At 37.2% G+C, this 22297-nt stretch overlaps 1 protein-coding gene across 2 annotated transcripts in view; it reads left to right on the top strand.

Annotated features, from left to right (window-relative positions):
• The window catches only part of zgc:172282 (leucine-rich repeat and fibronectin type III domain-containing protein 1-like protein), a 285696-nt gene that overhangs the window by 143662 nt on the left and 119737 nt on the right, over positions 1-22297 (top strand). Inside the window, exons 1-2 of one of the 2 annotated variants that reach the window (XM_021310767.2) lie at positions 15758-15882; positions 20234-20450. In XM_021310767.2, the coding sequence (XP_021166442.2) occupies positions 15871-15882; positions 20234-20450 (229 nt within the window). In that variant the 5' untranslated portion in view covers positions 15758-15870. Of the gene's footprint in view, positions 1-15757; positions 15883-20233; positions 20451-22297 lie in introns of those variants that run through there. The other variant, XM_021310766.2, reaches the window with a different exon arrangement.

The raw sequence follows: 22297 nt of genomic DNA, 5'->3' as shown, positions 1-22297 counted from the left end.
GTAAGTTTGGTAAATGTATTAAAGAGAAACCTAGGATTAGTTTTATTCCCCTCTATTAATGTTGAACAATGTGCTGCTCTAACTCTGCAAAGTGTGTTTTTATATTAAACTAAACTGTTTTTCCAGATTAGATAGGATTTATCTAGATGTGTAGAGTGCCATTTTCTCCATTTTCCTAATGTGCTAGAAATAACACATTTCTAAATTAAACCAGGGAGCCAGTTTCAGGTGAATTATCATCTTCTTTTTCAAGGGGGCTACAATGTCTAATGCAAAATGCAACAAGGAAGTGACACCGCCAACAAAGGCATCAAGCACCCTATTACCCAATAATCCTTAGTTACCCTAAGATAGTAGCTTAGGCTATTATCATTGCGTGTCACATTATTGGACATTGCTCGGTCGTGTTTGTAATAGCCGAAATCTTAAAGTCCTACAACTTCATTTAAGCTTCACTGTAAAGGGTTAGTTTCCTATTCTTAGACATACTACCTTTCATGTAATAAATCATAGTCAATTATTTATTTTTGTATTTTCACAGTGGTACAGAAATTGTTGGAATCTCATACTCCATTTTTATTTTAAAGCGCCTAATTAATCTTATTCACCTTGTTTTTTTCAATAATTTCTCTAATGTATTGCTTCTCCATGAGGATGTAAACAGGCAGCTGCACAATTCCCACAGAGGTGAGTATTGGCGCGATGTGAAAGCAAACAAGCTTTTCAGCCATGTGTGGAAGTAGTCGCGGGAGAGTTCTGATGTGCTTTTGGGTGAGAAGGGGGAGTTTGCCAACTGATGAGAAAGGTTAAAATTAGATAAACCTTAACTTCATATGATAAAATTGTGCTTTATTAGCTTTCTTGGTAAGAAAGGCTTGATGCAGTTAGTATCTGTGGAAAAACAACTTCTTCATAATTATTACAACACCAGTGAAGTGTCTCTTCCTCCTATTGCGTTCATTGGAACACTCTCATGCTCACCCCCTCTGACGGCAACCATCCAGATTCATTACTTGTGAAATCTCCGGACCAATCTTGCACTTTCTTGCTGCCCCCCCCCCCCACCCCCACCCCCACCCCCTACACACACTCTCACACAAAAACTTGCAGGCTTTCTATGTCCTCACTGTTACCATCCTTCTGCAATTGGTCGTTGCTAAGCTACAGGCCCCCATCAAATTTTTTCTCTTGCAGCCAATAGAAGGTTTTCCTTCAGCGGTGGTTTTGCTGATGCTGAATACGGTGAGAGCACGTTGTTATTGCTTTGGTCTCATTGCTACTCAATACTTCCCACAGTTTTAGCCTGTCCCTAGTTTTGAGGCTTGTACTCCTTTTAAAGGATTATTATTATTTTTTTTTTTTTAGCTTTAACTAAGTTCTTGCAGTTCATTCACTCATTCCATTCATTAAATTGAACCAAACAGGTAGCTTTTTGGAAATGACAGAATGATGCAATTCTTTGGACAGTATGAATTTATTTCAGAACCATCTTTTAATATTACACACAAGTGAAGCTGCAAATCTTAATCATACAATGGCTTGGCATTGACCTGGCTCACAAAAACATGGGGTTGCCTTTACTCATGTTGACTAACATACGCAGTGTACTCAAATATAACCTCTGATTTGTGTTGCAGAAGGTGAATGAGTGTGAGTGAGGGCGGCAGATGGATGCTGCTGCTTTCAAGGTCGTTAACAACCTTGTGCTCTCAATAGGGCAGACTCTGCAGAAATACCCAGAACACACAAAAATTACCACTGTGTGCTGATAAAAGCAAAACACAGGCAAACAGTTAAGTACATAACAACAAATCACTGCGGCTAAAAAATATTCAAATATATATTTATATTTACTATGTGCGTCAGAATATGCCTCTGAATACAATAACTGCTTGTTTTGTTATTTTTAAGGTAAAACGTTGAGTAAGCATGTGTGCATATGCACATGTGTGCATGCTTCATAACACACTCAATGCTTTCCAGTGCCTCTCTAACAGAGCTGACAGGATAATCCATCTTCATTGCATGGTGCAGGGGTACTCTGAGGTTGCAAGCTGGAAAGTGTGCAATGAGCCAAAACTATATGTTCACACAGGCAAACCAGCACCTACATATCTGTTAAAGACAATGATGAATTGCATTTACTGACTTTGGGGATTATTGCAGTTTTATTTAAGGATTAAGACAAACCCTGAATGGATGGTTTTACAAAAGATTGTTGTGAAGTCAAGTCTGGCAAACAACACTTACAGCCACAACATCTGGTTTAATCGGAAAACAGTGCTCCTTTTAAAAGATGTTCATCCTTTCTGCTTGTTACTTCACATTCCTCTTTCCTGTAATATTTCAGGAGTTCTATTGGTGTTTATTTTTGGCATTTATTTTAAACATAATCATTTTCAAACAAATTTTTATTGATTTGCAGAGTACAGATGATGCCTTTCCAGTCTCCATACACTTCTTTTTCAGGATATGTTCCCTATATTATTTTCATGTAAATTAAGTTCAACTCAAGTGGAAATGGGTCTGACTGAGAGTGAGATCAAATGCTGCCAGTCATGGTTTATCAGTGGAGGTCCTAACAGTAAATTGGATTCTTCAGAGACAGGTCACCTATACATGTCTTTATTGATGGACGGGCAGCAAGTTTGAAGGTACTCTTCCTTGGGCAGTTACCAAAGTGTGATGGTACTTTGCTTGCTCGGAGAAAACAATAATTTCTTACTTTTAAGCAGTTTTCTAATTGCCAGATTTTTTTATTTTTTATTTTTTTACCAAAGAGTCTTAAATAAGGTTTCTACAGTCTGTGTGTGGAAGTGTGTTACGCCATTTGAATTATCTCTAGGCCTGAAAGAGTATGGACAAATTCTCTCTCCTGTTCCCTGTCCTTTTTTGTAAATGTGTGTGCACATTCGTCCATGCATTATTTCATCAAGTCTAACATTGTCTTTGTTTGTCCATCAATCCATCTATAGACACTGACACACATGGTTGTTAAATATTTAAATCCTGACCATTCGTGTTTATCTTTTAATGGGCAAAAAAATAGGTAGAGAACTTTTACTTTTGACATACAAATTGTGTAGAAACCCTGCCACAGAACCACATTGTAAAAGTAAAATAACAGTGTAACTGACAGCATTTTGCAAAGCTAGTTTCTGACAAGGGTTTGTATTAATAGGTTTATTGATATAACCTTCGTGGAGCAAAAACCTGCATCTTAACAAATTTTACATAATTCCTGCTACTATTTATTCTCTATCTATCTTAATTGTTGCTCTACTCATGTTTCAGCCATTTGTTTTGCTGATTACTTCATACTCGCATATGATTAGCTCTTTCAAAAATCCTGTAATTGATACTGTTTTCATCTTGGTGTGTTTGACAGTTGCCTAAATAAACCACATTCTGGACATTTACAATCTTCTGTACAGTGTTCTTTGTTTTCCCCCAGCCCAATAACAGCATCATTTATGCATTAAATGAACAAGGTTTAAAGTGTTTTTATCGTGTCTTAATCGTTCTTACCAGAGAGGCTGAACCTAATCAGAAGAACCACTCTTTGATCATAGCCACATTTAAACTCAGTGCTTCTTGAAATAAGTTAAACGCCATAGCACTGCAGCCTGCTATATTTTCAATAAACATTTCATCTCCACACCTACAAGACACCTCCACGTTTCCATTGATTTGATGAGAAACAGCGGAGAAAAATAGATTGGAGCACAACAGACTGTTTTCACAGATAGGGTCGATATGACCTGTGAAGGACAATTTATTCTCCTTGGAAAAAAAGCAGTGAGTAATTACTGCCGCCCTCTGAACTCAAAACCCTCTTCTGCAATGCCAATTGCACGTGTGTTTAAATTGCTTAGAATATCCCCAGATTTCTTTTCCTTCCAACTAAACAAATACTTTCATGTAAAGGAATACAAATCGGATCTTTTTTAACACAAAACACAAAGGAGCCGTTCTGTCACTATATCTGGCCTGAACAAATTGAAGAAAAAGGATACCCTGCCTGGGAGCAGCATAGCGATTTAGAAATTCAAAGCGGGCATCATATTGTCAAACATAACAAAGTCTGTCAGTGTATGTTTTTGGCTTTTTATTTACAAAAACAAAAACATCTGTCATTCGTGGAGACATCTTCACTGTTCTTGTGACAGCTTATACAGTCACTTGTAGAACGGGAAGAGCAGCTGAGAGCTCCTTATTGTCATTAATGTCGACCGATTCAGGGCGTATTTGTCTGACTTTCAGTCATAACAACTTCACCATGCGGTTTAATGTGCTTCATTTATTTTCTCAATGAAATGTCTCAAGGGGAAAACAAGCTCTAAAAGGTGGTAATATGTTACATTACACTTGTTTGTGTACATAAATAAAAGTTGTCCAAATTCTTTGTTTTATTAAGTCAACTTGGAATATAGTTGAACTTACTTTTTCAAGTTATACAATGTAAATCAAGCATGTCCAAAGAGTCCAGGGGGCATTTCCGTCACCTGGACTGATTTTGGGAGGCCCCACAACTGTATTTAAAAAAAAAAAGACTTGGGCAACCAGCACATATTGCTGAAGCAGATGGAATTTTTTTTATTTTTAATTAGATGCAGAATTATTACAAACAGGGTAAGGTCTTTCAATTGAAAATGTTAGGTACAACACAATGCATCTTTTAATAACCATACTTTTTATATTGTCTTTAATTTCATAATAATTAGGACCACATCTCGCCGAGGACTTTAATTCAAATGCAGAATTTTGTGCATTAAAATCTGTTTTGCATTCATTTATTAAAATTAGCTAAATGCAGCAAGTGTTTTTAAAGAGGTACCGGCCCAAATCCTGTTCTTATATCGCTACACCAAAAATATTTAATTTTTTTCTCCAACCAAACCTAAAACTATTTGCTAACTGTGTGATTATATTTTAATAAGGCAAATGAGCAAAACCCATTTTTTACTTTGGATTTAGGGTGATTTACACATCATTTTCCTTTAGATAATCTGACTAATATTTCCAGCTAAAATTATCATATTTTCTAGAGCAGGTAAAAATAATGTATTTATTTTATTTTTTCATTAATCTTTTTTTTTTGTCCCTTGAGTACTTTTGACTTGACAGTTTCGGCCCACGTGCGGAAATGTTACGATACCCCTGTTGCAAATGAATGTGCTTTGTGTGGTCTGAGAAATATAAGATGGAATTGATTTAATAAAGATGTATAAATGCATTTGATGAATAATTTTATATTCTAGAGAACTGCATATTTGAAGCTATGATAAAAGGGAAATGATGGACCATTGAGTATAGATTTTTTGTCTTTGGCTACTCTGGCCTTCTCCTACCACTGAAAATCAAGCAGCATAGTTTTAACTTGAGCTTCTGAATTGCTCTTAGGTATCAGGGTGCGCATGCATGATTGTGTGTCCTGTGTATCTCCTATATTGCCATTTTATGGACTTTTGACATGTCCCATGGATTGATGAAAGCAGACCACACTTGGATAGTGAATGTACTATGTCAAGTTAATACAGAATAGAAATATCCTTTATTGTTCCAATTGTGTTATTATTGAATTCAGGTGTACCAGCAGTAGAAGTAAAAAGAAAATGGAGATACACACAAAGGTAAAAAATAAATAAAAGAAAAAGAAGAGACTGTGCATCCATCCATCCATCAATTTTCTGTCACGCTTGTCCCTGTACAGAGACTGTACAGTAAGGACAAATTTATATTAGAATAAGAATAATTCTGTACCGTGATGGTAATAAAATCTAGCTGTTGCTGGAAGCAAAGATTGGTGATAATGCTCCTTTTTTCACCGAGGATGCAGTGTGTCATTGAAGGAGCTCTCTAGTTCTGCAACAGTCTCACACATGGGGTGGAAGTCATTGTCCAAGAGTGATGTTTTGTTAAGAGTGGTGAGAACCCCCTGCACTCCAAAAGCTCTCATTCTCCTTCACAGGTAGAGTCTACTCTGATCCTTCCATTGTAGAGCATCATTGTTGTGACTTCAGTCCAGTTTACTGTTCAGGTAAACACCCTGGTACTTATAAGAGTCCACTATCTCAATATCAGTACCCTGGATGATCACTGGCCTTGGTATGGTGGGTCTGCGCTTGCTGAAATTCACCACCAGCCTCTTGGTTTTCCCCATGTTGATAGGGAGATGGTCACGTTGGCAACAGTCCAAAAGTCCTGTGTAAACTGTCTGTCAACCTCTTGAGATCTATACTTGTGGGAGTGTGTGTGAATAGGTTAGGAAGAGTTGAAGGGAAAAAAAACATGATAATACTGAAGAAAACCCAGCCACCAGTAAAGGTCAGGAGTTATCCAATTTATATTTTAATGAAAAATTTCAATGCTGATGAAATCAAGATTGGAAAAGTACACACTACAACTTCCAGTGAGAAAAAGTAAGATATATTGATCTAATATGAAGATGAAATGGGAGAAGGCTTTAGTTTCGCTTTTTCATCTTCGTCTTTGTCTTCTGAGATGGAGATGAGCACGTCTATGGACAGCTGTGCAAATGTACACTTGTGGGCAAAAGTTTGAAGAATGTTACTGCTTCATCTTTATGGATTGCTAAAAAGTAGCTTCTGGCATTAATTGGAAAGTTAATGGAAGTTATTGAAAATTAACTTCCATCCATCCATCCATTTTCCAAACCGCTTAATCCTTCATGGAGTCGCGGGGTTGCTGGTGCCTATCTCCAGCGTTCACTGGTACACCCTGAACAGGTCGCCAGTCTGTTGCAGTGAAAATTAACTTATTACGGGTATTTAAAAAAAGACTTAAAGGCTGATTTGCCATGTCAATAAAAAGTTATTTCTGAGCTCAATAAATAAACAAAGTTAGTATTGCTAATTTTGCTAATACTAGATAAATAATAATTGTTCTCTGTGAGTTAAAGGATGTTTTCTGACTTAAAATAACATAAAAGGTTCCTGTAAGAAACTAGTTTAAACTTCTCCTTCTCTCCATCCTACAACGAGGCAACAGCAAGCTCACTTTTAAATTATTGCACTCAAAAACTTGTAAATATATCACAGTTGTTTGTGGGTGTCGTGTGTATGTATTTTGAACTTCTATTGTGATTGTGATAAGTTTTGTCAGATTATATGATATTGTTGCTATTACTGTTTCTAACCCATAAAGATATTTTCAGTTAATTAAGTCATTGTAAATGTTTGATAATGCTTTAATATGAGATTATGTTACATTTATAATGTTTTTATTGAAAACCATCACATAAACTTCTTTCTCCTCTACAACTGATGAAAAAGAAAACAAGTAAGAACCTTAAGGGTACTACAATTCCTGCAAGTTACCTTGATTGCTCTACACCGGTAAACATTGCGAGAACTGATTAAATGTAGCAGCAATTGCAGTGTCAGGAGAACCCCTGAGGTTTCAGGGGTTTTACACCTATGGAAAACTGAGGTTATGATTACAAGTGAAGTAGCGCTAGGGCATTAAAATGAACAATTTGTGAAGTTTTAAATAGCCATTTAGGTTTCCATATTATATAAAAGCGTACTCAAGATATTGCACATGCACACTTCAGTGTAACCAATATAGGTTATTTACAAAACGTGGGGATAATTGATGAATTGTTAGTTCTGTAGCTTTCTGTTTTAGTGTTATAAGGAACTGTCCAGGTGTTACACATGTCAGTAATTGACTGCTAGGAAACGCTCCAGTTCACTCTGTGGCCCTGATCAGGAGTTATCTAACTCCACAATACAGATAAAAATGAAATCAACTGGGCAACATGGTCCTCAAGGTCTGGAGTCATGCATGTTTTAGATGCTTTTGTCTTTGAAAACATGAGACTGAAATGTAAATACCAAACTAACGCCTGCAAAACTGGGAAACAGGCAGTGAGAAGAATTCAGTCAGCTGTGTTGGAGAAGATGAAAAACACAAACTCTTGACGACCATAGTTGTTAACCTCTAAATATAGAGGGAACAGTGAAGAGGAATTATTTGAAATATAGAATGAAAAAAAGTTTTGTGTGAGCTGTACCATTGATTTTGTGTTAAGTAAAAAAATAGATAATGGTATGACACAATTCTACTTAGCATTTATTTTATTTATTTAAAAAAGGGACAGTACATATTAATGAACATACATATCATATGTAATTTTGCTAGATTGTAGCCATTGGCTAATTTCCATCTATACTCCCTGGACAGGTTGATGTTAATATTAAATTTAAAATAAAAGAAACATAAGACACATACATTACAAACAGGCCAGACAGAAACAGTACGTTAGGGTCACTCACAACAGCAAACGACACACATGATAGACTCAGTACAAAGACAGTTAGGAGCAATTACACATTAATATACTCAAAAGAGTAGTTGTAGCATTTTCTTAAACTTTGCACTAGCCCTAAAGTGCGAGATGCACATACCCTAAGTTGAGAAATATACTGCACATACCCTAAAGTGCGAGCATGGCTCTATCCTGCTTCAGTTTTCACCTGGGACACTAAACTTAAAATGGGTGGGATTGGCTATTAATTGTTCACCTTCAACCTTTCCATATTTCAATAATTGTAACTGGAAATTTCAATATATAGTATACTATAGGAATCTACATACGTGATAAACCAACACAATGTAGCATGGAATTGACACAATCCACAGCTGTTTGTATTTTTCTTCCCTCACATGTGGTTGTAATCAGAATCAGAAATACTTTAATAATCCCGGAGGGAAATTACAGTCCCAGTACAACCGTCCATCACATATGTCACAAACATTTTGGGGGAACGATTGACTGAGGCCTTGTTACTGAGGACCCCGCCTGACGCTGTTTCCATATGACATAATCAGATTACTTTAGGGTTATTACTGTCTAAATATTTTTCTTTTTTATATCCTTTGCATTTTGATTCAGTCTCTTATTCTGGTAACAGTCCTCAGTTTTGGTTAGTTTGGTCATTTCCATTCAGTTTTTCCTGTGCTCATTGTTCAACCTTTCATAGTTCCCTGCTTAGGTTCTCATTCAGGAGCTCTGCATTATTTCTGTTGTACTCACCTTGTTTCCATGTTACTCATCACATCTTCACAGTACCTAAAGGCACAGTTCCGCTGAGCCGCCCATTTTCGCTCACTCTTCTCGACACCTCCACACTCAGATTATTTTTTCCCACTTTTTAGTGATTTGACCAGCCTGGAAGAGGGAAACACCTCCCGGTCATTTATTTAGCTCCCTCCACCCACCTGCAATTAAATCATTTTAATCTGTGTGATTTTCAGATTCCAGTCCCGGCTCAACCAGGGGAGCGAAGCCTTCTTTAAACGTTCCCCAGACCGAACCTGTGACAGAGCGGCCAACTTTTTCGAAGGAGACTGCCGCCATGTAGTTAATATTTAAAGCTTTATATTACCGCAACAACGACGGGAGCGAATGAGGATAAAACATTAATGAATAAGCTTTTTAAACATTGTGAAAATATTTTATTGCTTTCATTTCCGGGCTTAATCACTGGCTAAACCAGGGGAGTGAATTTCAATAGTTTCCCCAGATCAAGGGTCTGTGGAGCATCCAGAGCCCCTGAAAACACCGCTGTTTTGCAACAGGCTGCTCTGTCAGCAGAGGGAGGGTGAGGCCTGACCTTATTTGAGCTCCTTTCAGCAGCCACCTCTACGAAAACACCTCACTGCTCCCCCCAGGTGCTTTATACAGAAAGATGGGTCGGCAATAGGGAAAGGCAGACAGCCGCTTCCTTGTACCGCATTAGTTGGATGGATGGACACCTTCAGAGACAAAATTTAACAGCTTTCAGTGTGAAATAAGAGAAGACCTTGATAAATCCACAGATTTGATATAGTGTGTCTGGGTATAGAAAACTGAATTTGTCTTTTTTGTTTTTATATTCCTCTTTAGGCGTGGTTCATAGTTTGAATTTCATAAAATTATATTTCGGTTTGACCCACTCTGTTCATAGTGGTCCTTAATTTTAATGTCATTGCTCTTCAGTCTTTCTGGACTTCCTTGGAGAAAACCTTCTAATTTCTCCTCGCCCCGCAGCCAATCAGTGAAAAGAAGGGTGTCCACTCAAAACTCCTCTCGTGTCAGCTTGCATTGGCCTTACTATTCAGCAGAGCCGCAAAAACCCGGGCCTGGCCTTGAAAAAAACTGCTACTGAAACAAGCAAAAGTGAGCGGAGGCGTGCGGTGCGTGGCCATTACAAGCCAGTGGAACTGGGCCTTAAGTCTCTCAGTCTTTGTCAGTCGCTGTTTGAGTCTGCCGTTGCTGTCTCTCCAGTTCCTGTGTGTTCTTTTTGTCTATTGTAAGTTTTTCCATTATTAAATCCACCATCAAAAACGTTTGCTATTGTCCTGTTGACATGTGGGTGCTCAACAACCTCCAAACATAAAAATAATTGTGAAAAGGAAGGAAATGGATTTGTTGTTTTAAAAAAAAAAGCAAATACAGAAATATCAAATAATGTGACATGCTGTGTGTTTGTGTGTCAAAACTTTGAGGAAACAAATTTAGCTGAAAACACAGCCAAATCCAGTGCAACCAGATGACCTTTCTGAAGCCTTTCTAATTATTGCAGTCCACCTGTGTTCACAACAAGATAAGTAGGGGGTACAGCAAACATGCAAGAAGCATCTCTGGTCAGAAAAGGCCAAAAAGTACATGTTTAGCCTACACATTGAACACTACCTGTGGCATAAAACAACACACCTCCCTCCATTGCCACAGTGAAACATGGAAGTGGTAGCACATCATGCTGTGGGGATGCATTTTGTTTTAAGTAGCAACAGTAAGGGTTAGTCAGACTTGGGAAGATAGATGTATGTGAATGCAAGGCAATCCTGGAAGAAGACCTGATACAATAGAGCATGAAAAGAGTTTGCCTGGGGCATAAGGTCATCTTGCAGCAATGCAAAGGACCTGTTTAGATGAAAACACAACATTAAATGTCAAAATTACAGACCTTAATCCAGTTCAGACTTTAAAATTATGTTATTTCTCCATTCAATTTAACTAAGCTTGAGCCCAGAACGCTGGCTGCTATAATTGCCATGCAGGGGGGATTAAACAAAGTACCGACTTTACATGTCTGCAAAGTAGGGAGAATGAATACAGAATGCCACACATGAAAGATTGTTATACTTTATACAAATATCTTTAAAAAGGGTCCTTTATACTTTTATTCAATATATTCATTGGTTTGTTTGGGTCTATCACCTAAAATAACAATATACTGCATTGGTGTCTATGGTTGTAAAGTGACAGGTAAAAAAAGAAGAAGAAAAAATCAGGGTATCGTACTTTTGCAAAGACCCCTTGATTCAAAGAGAGCAATAGAAAGTAGCATATTAGTACAACACAATTGTTGTTTTAAATTAGTTTATAGCAGGATTTTATTGCAATTTAAATGATTGAGAATACTGCTCACTCTGGTCTGCTGAGAAAACACACACGATCAATCTTTAAATCCATACACTTGGTTAATAAACATACGCTTGAATTTATTAGTCATGCTCATAATAAACAATCCATCCACACAACTGAGATTTATGTTGTAAACTGTGCGGCAGACTTCAAATAAACAACCTCATAAAAAAGGCGATGTATTGGTGTGAATGCTGCTGCAGATGGCCACAGGTGGGGTTTTCTGCTTCTGGATGGAGAGAATCAACCTGTGCTGTTTACACCATTTACACATCAGTGTATGGTAGGGAAGTTTGGGTTTATTTTCTGTTCTTGTTACCATATAAATACCACATCCTGCTTACTTCAGCACACAGTTAAAAGCACTATAGAAATTATTCAGCACTGAGATGTTTATAAACAAATGCCTATTCAATGAGATGGCTGTCCGGCAAATTCAAATGAGCAAAATGTATGAGCTGAATGCACCATGAAAAATGTCAATGACTGCACTCTTTTGTCTTTTCTACTCCGTAGTCAACTCTGCAATCTTATGCACTGCTAAAAAACCTTTGATGTTCATTGTTTGGGTGCTTCAGAAAAAGTAGGTTAGAAACAACATTTGGGATCTCAATTCATTATTTTGGCTTTGCTGTTCAGACTAAAATGCGCCAAGAGAGTCGGAAATGTGCAGCCACCATTGCAGCTGCTTCAAATCAGCTTGGAGAAAAATATAAAGCTGTATCCTGCATCAAATGTCTTGAAATAGACATCCTTTTTATGCATTTATCATTCAAAGCATTGGCAGCTACTTTAATGGTCAAATTTAAATGGTAAAAAATGGCAGTTCAGATCTATGTCTTGTGTCATTGGTTCACAATGGCTAAACACCCTAACACAGTGAACATAGACTGCTGAAGGATCAGCACAGACCATCACCATGTGAAACCAACTTGTCTAAAGTTGAATATTCTGATGTTGGAGAGCCAGCATAGATGCCTTTTAATTTTCTATTTAGATACAATGTTACAGTGCAGAGTCATTCATATGCAATCTGAATAGAGGGTCAAAAAAGTGAAGAATGCATGTAATAGAGGCTTGTCTCCTTAACTATGTTTATTTCCAAGACCCAGCCACCTATGGAGATAGTCTGCAAATACCCTCTCTATCAATGAGAGTATTCCTGGATCAATGTGATCAATTTCAGTTTGTGTCTATGCTCTGTCATGTCTAAACCCCAGTCAGTCGTAGAAGATGGCCGTTCACTTTGAGCCTAGTTCTTCTGGAGGGTTTCTTTCTGTTAAAGGGGAGTTTTCCTCTCCACTGTCCCTTTTTGCATCCTCAGTATGAGGGATCGCTGCAAATTCAGCAACAATGGAGACGGCTGTCCACCGTGGCTCTACGCTCTTTCTCGAGGAGTGAATGCTGCTTGTCAAGACTCGATGCAATCTGCTGGGTTTCCTTAGATAGGAAACATTTTGCCCAATGTGTCTGTATGATTTTATTTAATTAACTTTGTAAAGTGCCTTGAGATGACATTTGTTGGAATTGGCGCTATATAAATAACTTTTTATAGAATTAACAAAAACAAACCTCAGATGAAAAAGACATAAGTAGGGTAGCTCAGTAGATACCCTTTTTCACAGTGTAACAAAAGTAACACTGTGAAAATGGTACAAACAATAAAACAAATATCATATTCTGTAAGATACATTATTTGTAAATACAGTTTCATGTGGAGAGGGAAAAAACAGGTAGAAAGGTAAAACAAGGACAAGAAGATGTATTGCTGGTACAAAAAAAAAAAACAAGAGTTTCTACATGGAGCAACAGAACCTGCAAAGAACTCTGTGGAGGGATGAGATAAGAATCTGAATAAGTACGGTGCTTAAAACCTTTTTGCACAAAGCTGAAGTACTCTTACACTATATTGTTTGTGTAGGTGACATTCACATTTTAGTTTAAAATAGATACGATGGAGCCGGAAATGTACGAAAATGAGAAAAATATGGATATGTGGATGACTGAACTCTGAATCTGATGTTGCTGCAGGGAATTGAGATGGGGTAGGTTTAGTGGAGAGAGTAATCACAAATAATGGGAAGATATATTTAATCTAACACATCTCCAGAAAACACAGAGCAGGTGAAAATGGAAGGGCTGTCAAAATAGCCCATGTGTCTAGTTAATGCAAGTTATTTATTCAGAATCCCTACTGCATTTTGGGAAAGTGGAAAGCATGAAGTATCAAATTACCGCGTGAAATCCATTTTTACCAGGATGATGAAGCTGCACACACTTTAGTTTGTTTCCTAGATGTTGCACTGGGAAATCATATGTAGTATAAGTTGTAGCAGCACTGCCTATTTTTAATATCGTGAGGCTGCAGAGCGTTGTTTCCTAATGGGAATGCTCTGTTGAAGATTTTATGAGTACTGTAAGAGGTACAGGTTGGAATGAAACTACACTGGCCCCCCTGCTGGATGAAGGTTCAATGCCATTGATTCACTTGTAAGCCATACTGGTGAGGCTAATGTACTGTTGTCCACCAAAACACACATATCACACAACGGGATTTGCTTCATATAAAGTGATCAGAAACCTAACTGTGCCTGCAGCAGCTGCATGTATAATTGATCAAAGGTAGAGGTTGATTTTTTGTGACTTATTAAGTTATATAATAATATAGCTGAATGGCTGCATATGGCTAAAACCCCAAAGGGAATTTTAGCCTAATAAAATGTAATAAAATTAAGAAAAATAGGTCTAAACCGGGCATGTTGACGAATTCTAAAGTTGTTGTGTTTCTGTACATTATCCTATTTTTATTATATCTTAAAATGTGTTTTATGTGGGAGCAAACATAAAGCCAGGAAATTCATTTTCGAAAACATTTAAGTATGTGGTTTAGGATGTTATGTATTTAGCATTGTTACCATTAGGCTTCTTATATAAATCCATAAACTGCAAAGTACTGTCATACTCATTAAATTAGTATATCTTTTTCTAAGATTGTTTGTTAGATTAAAACTAACTTTAAAAAAAAAAAAAAAAAAAAACAACCTTTGAGCCGATATTTAAAATTATTTTCATTAAGCCCCCATTTATGCGTGAAGAACGGTTTTTCACGCAGACATTTTTTAGGTCTGATGCAATATTCTAACGTTTGTATTAACTGCCAGTGGAAAACTAATAATAATTAACAGATATAAAGGCTTTAAAACATCATCAATTTGTGTTAATCTATATGGTGCATTTCCCTTAGTAAACTGATTATTGAAATATTGATTTTTTTTAAATAATATTCTAATTTATTGAATATGATTGTATATACATAATTGTCATGGTCTGACTCAGTTTTCTGGCCTGCATGTAAAGAAAACTCAGATACCAGATACCATTAAAAGTTTTATTGCAACAGAAATTGGTGGACTAAAGTGTCTGTAAAACAAAGGACAGAGATTACTGCAGAAAAGTGATTGGTAATCTGAGGAGAAAAAGGTTCAGTCCAGCTGGGAGATAATGTGTTAGGCATGGCCCAGAGCAGGATTCACCAACATTTTTGAAACTGTTCTATAGGAGCAAAATGTCAAAAACATGAGTAACAAAGAAACAAAAGTTTTTTTCAAGAAAGTCTCAAAAAACCTTAGTAGTTGGTAACAGTTGACCATCAGGCACTGAAAGATCATATGAGAGCTCCTTCAGTATTCTGAGGTAGATTAGTTGATGACAGTCAGGTGTGACTGCAGCGCTCAATCAAGGACATGCTACCTGGGCGCTAGTTCTAAACGTTGTGGAGAAAGAACACAAGTACACACGGGACAATATACTCCAAAACCATGACAGTAATAGTGTAACAGGGGTATAATTAGCAACGTATTCATTCAATGCCCAGGTTCAGATGCAACAGTGCATACAGACAGCTCTCAAACTATTCAAAGTTTTTTTTTACAATGTGCACGTAACACAATCTGACTACCTGAAATGGTCCAAAGATGTGTTCAACAAATGTTTTGACGGAAATGAAAACCTAACTGGATATGCTTGGTGTATGGTGTGTGGCCCCAGTTAATAAAAATCGTACAATAAACAAAGCAGAAGGTTTACTAACTGGTTGAGATAAAGGCAACCAGGGAAAACACAGCACCATTGAGAGAATGAGAGCGCTGATAAACAGAAGATCTGAAAAAATTATAAGAAAAGTGGAGCTTCTGCACAGCTAAGTGGAAACAGGTGCACAAACTGGGAAGGAGAGGAAAGTGAGCTGAGTGGAGATGAATGGCAAGATAAACAGAAAGGGTGTAAAATGGGCTCCCTGGAGGGTGAACAAGGTTAAACAAATGAACAAGTATAAACATAAAGATCGAGGCCCAAACAGAAGCCGAGACATTCCCGAACGTGTTAGATTGAGCCTTCAAATCTAAGACTGATTTCTTTGTTGATTTTCAGCCAAAATGCCTAAAACGGTACGTGTTTCTATCTTGTTCTTTTACATGTCACCATCTTCAGCGTCTTTGTCACACTGCATTACAAGAAGAAAGAGTGTGAGACCAGTTTAATGTAATATATGTGATTGTTTTCTAACAGCTCATTGCTGCCTTTGCCAGAGGCAGAGACAGATTGCGAGGTATTGAGTCTGTTTAAATGAGATCATAAAATCAAAACTGAAAAAAGCAATATCTGCAGCAAAAGTGGAAATGGCTATAGTTAAGTTTGCAATAGTTTGTTGTATTTATGTGAACTTTGTCTTCAGATTTCAACATTCTTGTCTAGGCATGGCCTGGTTACTGGTATCTAGGTGCACTGAGGTTTTAAAAAGTCACAGTTTGAAAACCCCTAAAATGCACCGTTACTGCTGTTTTAAGTCCTTTTGATGAAATGTCTGATAAAGTGCTGGAGTGATCAGAGATTCTGGCTCTCTGGACTGTAGAGTAGCAGAGCATATTATTGAACACTGCTGATAAGTTGGCTGAAAAAGGATACTATGTTTTTAAAAAGTGTATCTGCTTAAAGTCTTCGGTTTAAAAAAGTGATTTATTTGTTTAGATTCAATTCTTGGTTCAGTCTGTCTCTGAATTTAGTTTCCCCCATTTCCCTACCTGTAATTGTGCCAAGTTGTGATCATGTACCTTAACCTTGTCCCTTAAACCCTACTTTACATCTTGTTTCTTATCAGCTGAAAGCTTGAACCAGAGTTTGTCGGTGCCACACCTGAATGCTTCCACCATTGCACTGTCACTTTTTCCTCATTTTGTCCACACACCCTTTTATATTAGCTTTGAAGATGTTTTTTTGACAACATGCTTACTAGTGATTCTGATTTTGTCTTCATCAGATTAGATCTTATTCTTAATTACCAGGCTGTATGTTTGTTATGTCTTTATTTAGGAAATCTGACACGGTAGGCCACGCAGTTTGAACACAGTGCAAACAAGCTTCTTTTTTACTTCTTACACTGAAAGACAAAAATGTTTTCAGCATTTTTCTCTAAGAAGAGAAAATCCCTGAAAATGTGTTAAAATTATCATCTGAGTTCCAAGTACTTACTCTGGCATACTAAAAGATCAAATTAGAAATAATAGCTATTGAGCTGATGCAATGATGAATCATTTGACATTTAACAGATATTGTACAATTGAAGCGTGTACTAACTTTGGCGGTTTATCAAGCCTGACTCCATACTGGCATTACTGTAATGACATTAATGGAATGTCTCTAAAGAACAGAGAGAAATAATGATCAAACTTTAAATTGCAGCTGAGCTGAAATGCATTTGATGCTTCAATAACATTTCAACTAAATTATTAGGCACTGGTAAGAAAAGAAAATCTTCATTTTTTCTCAAGAAAACATGTCAACATGGCAAATAAAATTGCATTAAAAGTGTTTAGATTTTATGTGTGTTACTTGTACATAGTGTATATATGTATATATATATATATATATATATATATATATATATATATATATAAACTAAAACTGGAATATGTTTCATTAAGACATATTTCAACACAAAGTAAAAAGACACATGGTTTTTAAAAATGTTCTAAACATAAAAACCTGGGGATAAGCTACTGATACCCTTGATAAAGCAAGACAAGCTAAGTATAATTTAATCAGTATAAATCCAGCTGTTCTATGAAAGTCTTCAAAGGTATTAGAGAACATAAAAAAAAAACATATTGACCAAGGAACACAGCAGACAGCTCAGGGATGGAGGGATGGAGAAGTTCAAAATAGAGTTGGGTTGTAAACGAATATCCCAATGTTTGAATAATTACAGTTTTTATTGGTTGCTTTGACCTGTTTGAAGAAACTGGCAACCTTTCAGTTTTCAGCATCACCATCTCTGCAGAGCAAAAGACACCTCTTGCAAATGAGTTAACCCATTTTCATTGGTTTGACTCATTTTCCCCACCCTTTTGCAAAACAGTTAACGCACATGTCATTCATGCAGTCCAAACTCCATTGCTTTAGCTGTGGTAGCAAAACAGAAACTATATGTCCCAAGCTCTTAGAAACTTCTTGATCAGAATGAAATCACTGAAGCACCTGATTGACACTTCTTTACACAATTTTTCAATTTGCAGTCAGTTTGCAGGCTTTATGTTACTGTAAAGGTGCCATGCTGTGTGTTGTTCTTTGCAAGCATGAATGGTCTAAGGCAGATGAGAGTCAGAGTAAGAGGTAGATGGGTCAGGGGAAGAAGATTATGAGGAAGAGGAATCCATGAGGTGGCAGTGTAGCTGGAAGGACTCAAGTTACAGATGAAATTCAGGCAACTATGATTGATCATGTGGTAAATCATGGTCTTTCACTTAGAGGTGCAGGACAAAGAGTCCAAACTTTTCTCAATAGAAACAAGGTTGCATCCATGGTAAGAGTTTTTTGACGGGACAGCAGGTATTGCTGCTATACAGTATATACATCTCTATCTATTCCTATAGAGGAATTCTTCAGTGCATGGAGATGGAAGGTATATGATCACCGCCCCTATGAGCAGATGCCGTTGCTCAATGCAATGACTGCTGTTGCCCAAGATAAAGATGCAGAGGCATGTAAAGGATGGATCAGGCATGCAAGAAGATTTTTCCCTAGGTGCATCACAAGGGAAAATATTGAATGTGACGTAGATGAAGCCAGGTGGCCTATTCGTCAGGACAGAATAGACTAGAAGGAACAAACAGCCCTAGTATTTTCTGTTGGAATCTTTCATTTTTTGGAATATTTCATTTGTTTATCTGGAAAAAAAGAATGAAGAATCAATAAAATTTGCATCACAACATATTTGCTTCTGGATCCATTTTTTGCAAAAAGGCAAATTTGATTACAAATGACACTGACATGTAAGCTGCGTACAGTCTTTGGCTAAAATGAACCAGCAATGCTGCACTGATTCACATTGAGTGTGGTGTTTTGTATTTTGTTGCCCCTTGTGTAACGAATGATTGGAAGGGCTCAAACATTTGTGTGCAAGTTGTGTTTTTTGAGGGCAAAATGTGCTTTTGGATCATATGTTAAATGTTTTGGCGGAGTTGGAGCCTTTTGCAGACAAAATGTTTAAATTTGACCATTGATGCCACTGTTTAGGCCTCTGCGTTAAAGGTTTTGAAAAATGTGGGTTTTGAGTTGTCTGCTGTGTCAAAGCAACCAATAAAAACTGTAACATAGCACCATTCTATTTTTCATTTGAAAATGGAAAAGGTATGTCCAATACATTGTGTCCACCTAAACTGACAAGCCGAGCACGGTAGCATTAATCTATAGAAGGCAAGTCTTGTCTAAAGTTTCTCACGACATGTAACAGACATAATAAACATGTGAATGAAGGTGCTCTGGTCAGATAAGACCAACATTTGACTACTTGTCAAACGCCATGAAGTGCAAAGTGCAAATTTATGCAAAAAAATAAATAAAAGAGCAAACATTTCATTCTCTCAATGTGCAAAGCTGCAGAGACATACCCCAAGATACTAGAAGAGCAACAAAAGATGGTTCCACAAAGTATTGAGGATCGAGTTCTGAATACAAATGCATGCCAAATTCTTCATATTTTCTACTTTAAAAAATCTAATCAAAATTATAATGTTCCTTCCAAATTACTCACTACTTTGTGTTGGTCTTTTACAAAAAGAACATATATTGAGGTGTGTGGTTCTTATGTGAGAAAAAGTGAAATAATTCAGGGTTTATAGTTTTGCAACGCATTGTACACTGAAACATCTACATCTCAGTTTATGCTTATATATCAATGCAATATGTGAAGCTATTTTGAAGAAAGTTTTGCTACAAAGAAATATGACATTAAAACTGCATGTTTACACTAAAATTGTAATGATTTCTCAGAAGATGAGACTCAAACTGGCCAGAATATGTTGTTATTGATCTGTTATAGTGTTGAGGGAAAACAAACATTTTCATGCCTGCCAGATGTACAATAGCAGATGTGGCACCACAGAATAGTGCGGTAAAACAATGTTTGCAAAATAACGGCAAAGAGTGTGTTCTATTATTATTGATTCCCTTTTTTCTTAAACTTTGCTTGTAGTTTGATCGCAGAACTTCCGCCCAAACTATAAATGTAGAGGTCCAGCAGGAAAAGTCCTGCAGTCAATAGTAGCTTAACAGCATGATGTTGTTTAAAACTTGGCAGATTTACCAAGCAAACAGAGATAACCTGTATGCTTGTTTACCTGAACAAAGAATTTTGGAGTTCAGAGATTCACCCTGGTTTGTCACTTCCTGGGGGCCTTCCCCATAGCAGTACAATTCTCATTCTCCACTTTAATTCACTCCTCGGTTCTTTGTGTCTTCCAGTTGCCCTGTTTCCTGGGGAGGATAATGGAACGGATGTGGTTCTCTTTGCTGTTGCTGGCAGCAGCATGCAGGGGACAACCGTGTCCAAAACGCTGCATGTGCCAGAGCCTTTCTCCATCACTCGCTATCCTCTGCTCCAAAACAGGCCTGCTCTTTGTTCCCGCTGCCATTGATCGTCGCACAGTGGAGCTCCGACTTCAGGAAAACTTCATCACAGGTACCATACCTACTGGGCTTGCTCTTATATTTTATTTATACTGACAAACAGCTACAATTAAAAAGAGATATTTAGATACCCATTTATTTACATGGGTGTTTTGTTAGTTCTTAATATAAATTGTGTTGCGTTCGTAACTGCTTGCTTTTTTTTTTTTTTTGCTTTATCTCTTAATTTGTGAAATAATGCGCTTACAGGGATTTCAAGCAGCATCTTCTCTTTATTCACTTCCCTCAGGACAATTGTTTCTAATGATTCGTAGTAGTCCTACTTAATTTAAATACTTTTATATTGTTTTGATTTTGGCCAAGCTAATCTAATTTATGATTCTTTTACATCTCATACCAAAACTATTTTTTAAAATATGCTTATTGTGAAGGACTGCTATTGTTTGGTCCTTTTATTTCTAATCCACATTCACATTAAGTCTCTAATCCACATTCCACTAAAACAAAGGGCATACAAAGTTAAATAAATTCTTCCTACTCTTTCATTCTGTAGAAATACACTAAGCAGGAACTGCTTTCATTTTAACACCTTGCAGCTGAATCTAAATGAGTTAGAATATAATCTAGACATTAATGTATTTCTGAAATTTAATCCAAAGAGTAAATTTTATATTGCATAGGTTGATTACACAGTAAATTATGTTTAGCATTTATTTCTGCATTTTTTTATGATTATGACTCACAGCAAATGTAAATTGAAAATTAAGTTTCTATGAAAAGGATTATTAAAACAGAAATGTTGTTCTATTGAAAAGTTTGCACATCTATACAAAACTTGATCAGGGCTACATTTGCATGAATTACTGCATCAGTCCAGCATTGCATGGTGGCCCAGGTTGCTTTAAGTGTGTCATTCTGCTCTGCATTGTTGGATCTGGTGTCCCTCATCATCCATTTTAAAATACCACGTGAATTCCAAAATGGAGTTTCAGTCAGGCCAGTGTACTGCCAGTTGAACACAGAGATAAGGCATTGGTACTTTTGATAGTATGGGCAGATGCCAAGTCAAAATGAAATCAAACATCTCCATAAACCTTTTGAGCAGAGAAAAGTGTTCTCACTTTGAACTTGATAAAACTCAGTGGAACAACAGCTGCTTCCTAATTTTTTACTGACTATGGTATGCACTGGTCCTCAAGTAATTTAGATGTTGTTCCTCTGAATGGGGTTTGCCTCACAATGCTCTGAAGGTTGCAGTTATCCTTGTTGCTTGTGTAACTTTATCTACCAGTTGTTTTTACTCTACTTAACTTTCTCAAATTGGTTTGAATGCACTGCGATAGACTGGCGACCTGTCCAGGGTGAACCCCGCCTCTCGCCCATTGACAGCTGGAGATAGGCACCAGCACCCCTGGAGACCCCACAAGGGATAGAAATGTTAGAAAATGGATGGATAGTAATAATAATTGAACATCATTGATCTCACAATGGAGAAATTCACTTCTGCATTTTAACCCATCCCCTTGGGGAGCAGTGGGCTGCCAGTATGCAGCACCCAGGGAGCAATCTGGGGTTAAGGGTCTTGCTCAGGGACCCAGAGTCCTGGCTGTGGGGATCGGACCAGGTACTTGCAACCTTCTCAGAGTGCAAGCACACTGCTCTAACCACTAGGCCACCATTCCCCCAATGGATGGATGTATGGTTTGAATGCAGTACTCCATTAATATAACCAGCTTCTTTAATAATGATGTTTTCTGGTTTACAAGCTTTAAGTAGCTATGACTGTCAAATCTGAAGTCTTCTCTAAGATCACGTAAGTCATGGGTGTTCGAAGGTTTTGCCGCATTGTCTAAAACTCTTTGAAAGTGCCTGTGGGTCACAAAAATAGGATATTTTTTG

This window comes from Fundulus heteroclitus, chromosome 18 (genome assembly GCF_011125445.2).
Source record: "Fundulus heteroclitus isolate FHET01 chromosome 18, MU-UCD_Fhet_4.1, whole genome shotgun sequence".
Lineage (NCBI taxonomy): Eukaryota > Metazoa > Chordata > Actinopteri > Cyprinodontiformes > Fundulidae > Fundulus > Fundulus heteroclitus.
The sequence above is the reverse complement of the archived record's forward strand: the minus strand, read 5'-3'. Positions and strand labels throughout refer to the sequence as shown.